General features: G+C 30.8%; 4 protein-coding genes across 4 annotated transcripts; all 4 read left to right on the forward strand.

Moving 5' to 3' along the window:
* On the forward strand, positions 1-852 carry LOC108560261. Its single transcript, XM_017917723.1, has 3 exons — positions 1-67; positions 118-495; positions 560-852. Exons 1-3 carry the CDS (start codon positions 1-3, stop codon positions 850-852), a joined length of 738 nt encoding a protein of 245 aa, XP_017773212.1.
* Positions 853-3,040: 2,188 nt separating this feature from the next.
* LOC108560262 (circadian clock-controlled protein-like) lies at positions 3,041-3,908 on the forward strand. Its single transcript, XM_017917724.1, has 3 exons — positions 3,041-3,107; positions 3,166-3,543; positions 3,607-3,908. Exons 1-3 carry the CDS (start codon positions 3,044-3,046, stop codon positions 3,906-3,908), a joined length of 744 nt encoding a protein of 247 aa, XP_017773213.1. The 5' UTR covers positions 3,041-3,043.
* Positions 3,909-5,103: 1,195 nt separating this feature from the next.
* LOC108560263 lies at positions 5,104-6,097 on the forward strand. Its single transcript, XM_017917726.1, has 3 exons — positions 5,104-5,164; positions 5,215-5,592; positions 5,647-6,097. The coding sequence occupies exons 1-3, from the start codon at positions 5,104-5,106 to the stop codon at positions 5,946-5,948; spliced, it is 741 nt and encodes a 246-aa protein (XP_017773215.1). The 3' UTR covers positions 5,949-6,097.
* A 154-nt stretch (positions 6,098-6,251) lies between these two features.
* LOC108560264 lies at positions 6,252-8,761 on the forward strand. Its single transcript, XM_017917727.1, has 7 exons — positions 6,252-6,321; positions 6,371-6,751; positions 6,810-7,033; positions 7,735-7,792; positions 7,856-7,989; positions 8,377-8,502; positions 8,558-8,761. The coding sequence occupies exons 1-7, from the start codon at positions 6,252-6,254 to the stop codon at positions 8,759-8,761; spliced, it is 1,197 nt and encodes a 398-aa protein (XP_017773216.1).
* The last annotated feature ends 687 nt before the right edge of the window (positions 8,762-9,448 follow it).

Here is a 9,448-nt window from a genome sequence, read left to right on the forward strand (position 1 = left end):
ATGGATTGCAGATTGTTTGCTTTAGTGTGCTTAGCCGCTGCGGCTTATGGAGCGGATAAAGGATTGCGTAAGTTAATAACTATTGATGATAACGTAAATTTTAATTTATTTTTGCAGCAAGTTACGTTAAAGTCTGCGACCGCAAGAATTCAGACATCGTGTCGTGTTTGAAAGAATCTTTCGGCATTGTATTTAGTCACGGCGATAAGGGAATACCGGAAATGCATATAAGACCATTCAATCCAATCTTGTTGGATAAGTTGAGTATTCTCGAAGGGAATAGCGGGAGCGTAAATCTCGATGCGCAGTTGACTGATGTGAAACTGTACGGAATCAAAGATTCGACACTCGAGTCGATTGATATTGATTTCGAATCGGGTGCTTACAATTGCGAAATCTTCACACCCGCTGTTTACTTGGAAGCTAATTTTGGAGCTAAGGGGAAAATACTTTTGCTTGAGTTTAATGGCAACGGTATTTTCCGTGGAAATATGAGTGAGTAATTGAATTGAAATACTAAAAATTGTTTTTATTGTGTTTAAATTATCATCCTTTTCAGCTGGTGTCCGCACTAAGGTGAAATACACTTTCGAATCTTACGAGAAGAAAGGTAAAGAGCATTGGAAGCTTGCCAACAGTAACTTCGATTGTATCATTGACAATTTTGCTATCAATCTGGAAGAGTTGTTCGCCGATAATAAAGATTTAAGCGAGGCGGTGCAAGCAGCTCTTGACGAAAACATTCAAATTGAATTGCAACCGGTTATAGTCAATACAATTGAAACGGTTGTAAATGATATCGTTACCCATGTTTTTGACAAATTCCCACTTGACGTACTACATCCTAAATAATACGATATAATGTAAATAGAGTGTTCTTGTTTTATATTCTGATAATTAATTATTCTCTACGCATTAAAATGAACATATTTGTAAAGTTATTAATTTCTATATTATTATCTCATTAAAGTATTCTTTGGCTTCATTTATTGTGAATATTGTTATTTTTATAATTAAAGGATCAATTAAAATTAAAGGAATATTTAATATTTATATACTATTATTTGGCCCTAACATACTGATTGCAAAAAAACTACAAATTTGTAAAAAGTGTGGAGGAAAGCTGTCAACACTGTGGAAGGAAGAACCAAATAAAGGAATTCCAAAATGTTTGCATTAAAATTCGAAATACTCGAACGGACGATCTTCAAATAAATATGAAAAATGTATTTACCTAAGCGCGCCACTAGTCTTTTTGAGACGGTGCCGTCATGTTGAAAATTAAGCTATGACGTTAGTTCTGTAGTGGCGCTACTTTTGTGGCCAACCATTATTATCCAATATTGTTTGTATTGTCGTATGAACTACTCAGTACTTTTTCACTTTCAGAAGATTCCACAACTAATATGACTATTGTCATATACAAATTCGAAAACGCATACCAGCCAATTCGTTAATGTCTACAAATATGTACATCCATCTAAATCAGCGGTCGGGGAACTTTTTTAACCATTACCCCAAAATATTATTGCGTAAGTCCATATTACCCCTCTCCATTCTGAATAGAAAACAATCAATGTATATTTTAAATAAATATTATTTATTGAATTAATTTGGATTTACATATTTATAAAAAAAAAAGTTACATGAAAATAGTAACAAATAGTAATAGACAAACAAAATAAAATTCTTAAATTGGAACAAACAAAAATTAATTGAAAACTTTCCCCTTTCAGGTTTTGGAAACATGATGTTGCTTCATGTTTGATATAATTACTTTAAAATTGGGACTTTTTGATGTAAGAGCAATTTGAATAAAGTCTTCGGCGTTTAATCGATTTCTGTTTTTTTGTTTTTATGTTCATTACAGTGAAAAAGCCTTGTTCACAAAGGTATTCACAAAGGTAGGTTGTTGCAAATGGCAGCAATTTTTTTACCCCTCCTCATGTGCAATTTTGAAAGCCTTTGCAGCCTTTGACAACCAAAAAGACGACAAGATTTGCTTTGTTCTCAAATTGAATACAGTATTGGATGGAAGTTCAAGAATTGGCTCTGCCAAACCTGGAGGTTCTTCTGGTATGTTATTAATTTCACATTTAAAAGGATCTACAACCCAATTCACAGTTTGTACATCAAGATCTGAAAAGTAGTCAGAGAACCGCTCTCTGAGTTTGGTAAGATGAAATTAGAAAAATTTCATTTTCATTTTTACCCCATTTTGGGTAATTTACCCCGGTTCCCCGACCACATACATAATGATCAGGGAAAGTTAAATACAATTGCCCATGTATTCCCTTCCCAAATATTGTACTCCCACTATGTTAATTCCTATGAAATAAAAGTCCAGCACTAGTAGTACCTAGTCATATTTAGACTCATAAGAACCCTAGTAACAAATCTAGAACCTATGGTTCTTAGCAACTGGAACTCTTTATTATCGTAAAAACTTCAACTTCTGCTCTAGCATTCTACATAACTACGAGTAAATCCACAATGTCCAGAGATATTAAATCCATGTAAACTACACTACAATTATCAAAACATGACACTACATAGCGAATAAATTATGAATAAACTAACGAGATAAGAAAAGAAATTTAATATATTGATTTTTTTTATAAACAAAAATTTAATGTTATCTTTATTTAATACTATAGTATACTAAATTTAATATTGAATATTATGTTTTAAAATGTTTTGATTATGTAAAGAGGAATTACTTCAGAATGTCTATCAACCACGAGGTCGTTCAGCCGTGTTTATTTACCAATTACAAACGTGTCCCTGACATCGTATTGGGTCCAACCATGACACGTTGGCTATATAAATCCAGAGACTACCTGATTTAACAAAGATTCTAATTGCGGTTGTATTCGGAACAAGTATAAAACCAATCAAACATTAAAAGCGGAAATTTACTTTGCGGATATTTTTTTTTTGCGGATCAAAACTTTAGAAATAAACATAAAACAGGTTATTGGGAAGGCAAACATCATAAAAGCTAATTCGACGGTTGCTTGGAATCAGTTCCCAAATGGTAAACATGCACTTAAGATTTGTCGCCTTCCTTTGCTTCGCTGTGATAATCGCAACGGCTCGAAAGTTACGTAAGTAAAATTGTAATTGTTTATGTATGTAATAATCAAATGATCATTAAAATTTCAGCAAGTTACATAAAAATATGCAATCGCAATGATCCCGAAGTAACGACATGCATTAAAGAATCTTATAAAATTGTGTTCCAACATGGTGTACTGGGAATACCGGAAATGAATATAAGACCATTCAATCCGGTAATCATAGACAAGTTGAGCATTGTGAACGGTAATGGACAATCGGTCAATCTGGATGCGCAATTGAATGATGTCAAACTGTACGGAATACAAGATTCTGAACTGGCCTCAGTTAAAGTTGATTTCGATATAGGAACTTTCAACGGTGAAATTTTCACACCAGCCGTTTACTTGGAATCAAAGTTTGGAGCTAACGGAAAAGTGCTTCTGTTCCAATTCGATAGTAACGGTGTATTTCGTGCAAACTTGAGTAAGTATCACGAGTTATTTCATTTTTCTTTAATCCCATATGTGTTTTATCTGTTTTTTTTAGCTGGAGTTCATTCCAAGGTTTCGTACAAGTTCGATTCGTACCAGAAGAAAGATAAAAAATATTGGAAGTTGGCAGACAGCGACGTGGATTGCGTAATTGATAAATTCGTAATTGACATTGAGAACCTGTTTGGTGATAATAAAGAGTTAGGTGATACAACAAACAAAGCTATTAATGATAACATCGACACTCTGTATGAAGAACTGAAACCAGTTATCGTGGACACTCTCAAAACGATACTCAATGATGCTGCAACCAATGTTTACAATCTCTTTCCATTTGATGTTTTACACCCTGAATAATTCATATTCAATAATATGTACATATCTGTAATTAAATAAATAATACTTTTTTTTTTATATTTTTCATTTCAATTAGATTTATTTATTTACATTTTTTTATGGAAATGTCAACAAATATCGATATTTGAAAATTGTAATTTACAAATTACTTCTTGAAACATATTTATATTTAAAATAAACAATAAACATCTTCACATTTGTGCATTTCTTTTAAATTTATTACAATTTGATAGTTCAAAGTTCAATTCTCCAAAAAGATTATTAACAAAAAAAATATTATTTCTTAGTCTGTAGACTTTATTTATTTGATAGATATTCCAAATCTATATATAATATTACTATTAACTCTTTCCAGCCCCATTTTTTCTTTCAATTTTATTTTATTTTATTCAAATCTTTATAAAAGCACTTCTTTAATCATAACAAATATCTTACATTACATTAGTTGCATTCAACGGTTTTAATCGTCGAAAGACAAAATTATATTTACAAAGTAATGATTCCAATTGGAATCACTGGACTGGAAAGGGTTAATTTGTATCTAATTCTTTGAATTATTATGTTTTTTATGTTGTTAAATTCATGTTTTTTTAGTATTTGATTTGATTTTTCCATTGCATAGATTAATTTGAAGACATTTTGCAGTTGTCATTCGTTAACGAAAACTGGTTTGAAATGAGGAAGTTCTTTATCTATTTTTTTTAAGCAGGATTCATGCAAATATGAAATTGTGTTTAAAGTAAATAAGCTAAGAAATGTCCTTTCGTAATTACTTGTAAAGATTGTCAATGTAGAAATATTTGCTTATTTATTGTATTAAAAGACAATTTCTTCTTGGTTAAATCTCGGACACCGATAAAAAAATTCCTTCGTCTACGGGATTATGAAAATAAATAGAGTTTCCATTGAATGAATCTACAATAATAACTAATACTAATTAGTATGTGTTTATATATTTATATAATTAAATATAAAGTGGTTGTTTTTCTTAAAAAAATATTTTTTCAACTATTATTATATCAGTCTTGAAAATAAATTACAACTGATTATATGTTATTTAAGATACATAATGAAAGACAAACGGTGTAATTAAAGCATTACTTAATTTATGGGATCAATTTGCAGTAAGTGTGAAAAAAAACAGGTATAAATAGGCTACAAATTTTACCACTAATTAATTTGATTACAAAAAAAAATGTTGAGCCAGAGCATTTTCATATTGTTGCCGTTGTTGGTAGTGGCACAAAATACTCTACGTAAGATTATTTTATAATATTGTTTGTAATATTTACTCTTGTTATTTCAGCGGATTTTGTTAAAACTTGCAAACGTTATGATCCAAATCTCTTGAAGTGTCTGCAAGAAAGTTTCGCAGATGTATTAAGCCGTATGGCAAATGGAATTCCAGAGATGGGTTTGAGGCCAATAGATCCGGCGACCGTGGAGCAGACGCATTTGGTGTTTGGAAACAACAGTGCCATCAATATGGATATCAATATGATCAATCCTAAAATATACGGTTGCATGGCCTCTACATTAAGGGATGGTCTATTCGATATTGACAAAGGAATATACGAGATGGAATTTCTTATTCCCGAAATCTATATGATCTCCGAATTTAAGGGCAATGGAAACGTTTTAATGATTAAAATCAACAGCAACGGCGTTATTAGAGTCAACACAAGTAACTGTTAATGTTTAAAGTTAAGTTAGTTAGTTAATGTTGTCGTAATTTCAGCAAATTGCGTGGTAACTGCAAAATGGGATGGTAAATATTACGAGAAGGACGGAGAGGAACACATGAAGCTGGAGAATTTCGTGATGGACGTAATGATAGAAAAAATTTACGTGGATGTCGAGGGATTGTTCGGAGGCAATAAGGATTTACAACGTGCCACCAACAAATTGATTAATGAAAATGTGGATGTGCTTTACGAGGAAATGAAACCTGTTATTTTACAGTTCGTTAAGTCGTTTGCTTTTGAAGCAAACAGTAACGTTTTTGACGCTTTTCCGATGCGTGTTCTCTTCCCAAAATAAGGAATTCGAACGTAAGCGTTAATTATATAATTATGAAAGCAACCTAAATTATTATTTTATTTTTCTGTAATTGAGGGAGACCTCTGAGCAAAACTGTGAGTGTTCTCTGTGAAGGTTATTCATTTAATGTAAATAACGCGACCATCATACGAAATAAAAGTCAATTTAAAAAAGAGTTGTTTACTGAAATTGTTTAATTGGTCTTACTATAAACTGGTTGTTCATTCAAAAGAAGAAGTGGGGCATCATTTACCTATATAAATGTAAAATGTAGTTGTAAACATTAAACACAAATCCTCCAAGATGAATTTGCTATTTACGATTTTAGTATTGTTCAGTTCGGTTTACACCAGTTACAGTATTCGAAAATTACGTAAGTGAAATATTATAAGATTATTGTATATAAATAAATTGTATTTAAGCGGATTTTGTGGAGGTGTGTAATCGAGGAGATCCGAAACTCTTCGATTGTGTTAAAAGAAGTTTCGAGAATGTGCTGCAGCATCTGGACAATGGGATACCGGAAATGAACCTTTTGGCGATGAACCCGGTGTTCTTGGATAAGTTAGATTTTCAGTTGGGCGATAACAGCTCCGCTCTCAGTATGGATGCGCACTTGAATAATTTCAAAATCTTTGGAACGACCGACAGTAAATTGAAGAGCGGTCATTTCGATCTGGACAAATTGGACTTTGATATGGTAATGGAAACACCGCATATATATTTGGAAGCGGATTGGAAAGCCAAAGGAAAAGTATTGCTAATCCAATTCGACAGCGACGGATTTTACAAGGCGAACATGAGTATGAGAGTTTTCTAAAGGAATTGTTTTTAGAAGATTAATTTTCACCGCATTTTCAGCGAAAGTGACCATGAATTCGCGCTACACTGGGTCAAGGTTTACGAAGAAAGGTGAAGAGTACATGAAAGTGGAAGATTTGAAATTGGATTTGAACATAGGAACGTTTAATATCAATATCGACAACTTGTTTAAAAACAACAAGGAATTATCAGAAGCGACGGGAAAGGCTATTAACGAAAATGCCGATCTGTTATTCATTGAGATGAAACCGTTCATTTTAGAGGTAATGAAGAAACTTATTTATACAAATTTAAATAATGTATACACATTGTTTCCATTAAGTGTTTTATATCCTAAATAATTGCAATTCTAATACAAAATTAATAATATTATATTATCACTTTACACACTAACATTGTATTGTTATTATTTGTAAATAAATATATTTTGTCTCAAATTATTTCTAAAATAATTTAGATTCCTCTCAACAGATTTATAACAAAAGTCCCACATTTATCGATTGGTTTAGATTTGGATTAAATAAAATCTGTTAACAAGAAACTTTAGAGATGAGCCACAAATAGTTAGCGAACAATAGAAGCAATAGAATTGTTAACGATCCCAATAAGGATTGCTTACACATTCAAATCATTTGTGATTCGTCGTGTTTCTCACAGTGGCAAAATGAACTTATCCACGAAAAACATGTTTAAATTAGAATTAATTAATACATATTTTATTGTTAAGTTTTACTTGTTTACTTTATGTATTCGAAATTAATAAATTATATGAAACTATATTTCTAAATATTTCCAACTAGATTCGTATTCAACTGTTGTTTTGTTTTAAGTTATGATCGAATTAAAATGGTTTTTCTTTTTCAAGTAAGCGCTTTTCGCTTATTACCATAGCAACAAATGTTGTTATTATTTAGTAGTGTCATTTGCGATGTCAATAATCAACGATATTAAGAATATTCTAAAGGAACTTAATTATGATTGTGAGATTAAGCTGGTTCACACTTTGAAGTGTTACGTCGAAAGTAATTAATAAAATTAGTATAATTAACGAGTTCTTTTTTTATATATAAACTTTATCATTTTAGATATGGTTATAAAACTTTTAAATGAAGCCGAATGCTATAAGCTTGGTGATAAGATCGACAAGGACACAATGTCGTTAGCAATTTATTTCGCCAACGAGAAAACAAAAACATTGTTGCAGACAACCGCAAACCAGGTAACATATAACATTTCTATACTTATATGTACTTAAATATAAAGCTTAATCAGTATATAAAGCTTCAATCAGTCCGGATTCATTATAATGCAGTTTCAAAAGAAACTAAATTCTCAAAAAATTAGTACACTAAATTATTTTTATACATGTATTTAGTGTCTCATTACTTCAAAAGTCCGGGATTGTTGCAATATTTAACTCTTAAGGGGACGTATATATTCGTCATGGTCTCTTGTGTTGCGTAGTGCTCATGACGGCTATATTCGCATCATGAATAATATATATATATACATTAGCCACAACTATACCGCTTAAGAGGTTAAGATTGAAACTTTTCTAGATCAAAATATGATTACTTAAATTTACAAAATTAATATATATATATAGGAATATAAACGGCTTGCGGCTGAAATAAACGAGAAACCAATTACAAAGAAGGATTCATTTGGATTAAAGATACCCAAAGAAAACTTAGGTGGTTGCAACTATCAATTGATGAATCCCAGAAAGAAGGTAAAATAAAATGTTCCAATATAACAAATTATAAATAAAACAGTAATATTGTTAGGTGCATGTGGAAGCGGTAGAAAATTACGCGCATTTCACCTTCCTGGTTCCACAAAACCACAAAGCTCCTGCAAAGCCGAACATGGGAACGTACATGTTCAAGAACAAACCGAACTTGAACGAAGTACCCATGAAGATAACAATACGACCAAAGTTCAACATTCAACAAAACATGTCGATGTTGAAGAAACGATTGAACAAGTGAGTAAAGATAAAACGACACAGATTTTTTTTTTCTAAATTTTATTTGAATGTAATTATTATTAACATTGTTTTTTTTTCCTAATAAGCAAAGCCCTGTATCATATTTATGTAATAATTCTTAATTCAAAATTGAAGCGTAACAAAAAAACCATAACATTCCACAAGTTAAATATTACAATAGAAATAAAAACATTAAATAGTTAACAAAAGAAATATATCTATAAATATATGATTTTAGTTATTATTTATACGATACATAACAATATACACGTAATATCGTATTGCTTGATATTAAATTCCATATTTTTTTTTGTCTTACCATTACGCGTTTATGGTAAATATCGGATAATCTAAATATTATATTCGTTTAGCACCAAATTCTTGCTCAATAATAATAAATGCTGTTTTCAAGCAGTATTTTTTCTTTTTATAAATATCCTAACTAAGAAATAAAAAAATAAAATATTTAACGAAAAAAAAAGTCGGTAATGCATATACAAAGTAGATAGATCGATTCAGATGATTTATATATAAATATATAAGTATACTACATTTATGTACCCTCTTGGCATTTTTCTTTTCGTTTGACTTAAACTATCCTCTAGTTTCCTTTCCTGCTCACAATTCAAATTACAATATAGCTTTTTTTTTGTTCTCTTTATATAAATATGGTATATATATAATATAA

Source organism: Nicrophorus vespilloides, unplaced genomic scaffold (assembly GCF_001412225.1).
Source record: "Nicrophorus vespilloides isolate i.1.1-1 unplaced genomic scaffold, Nicve_v1.0, whole genome shotgun sequence".
Taxonomy (NCBI): domain Eukaryota; kingdom Metazoa; phylum Arthropoda; class Insecta; order Coleoptera; family Silphidae; genus Nicrophorus; species Nicrophorus vespilloides.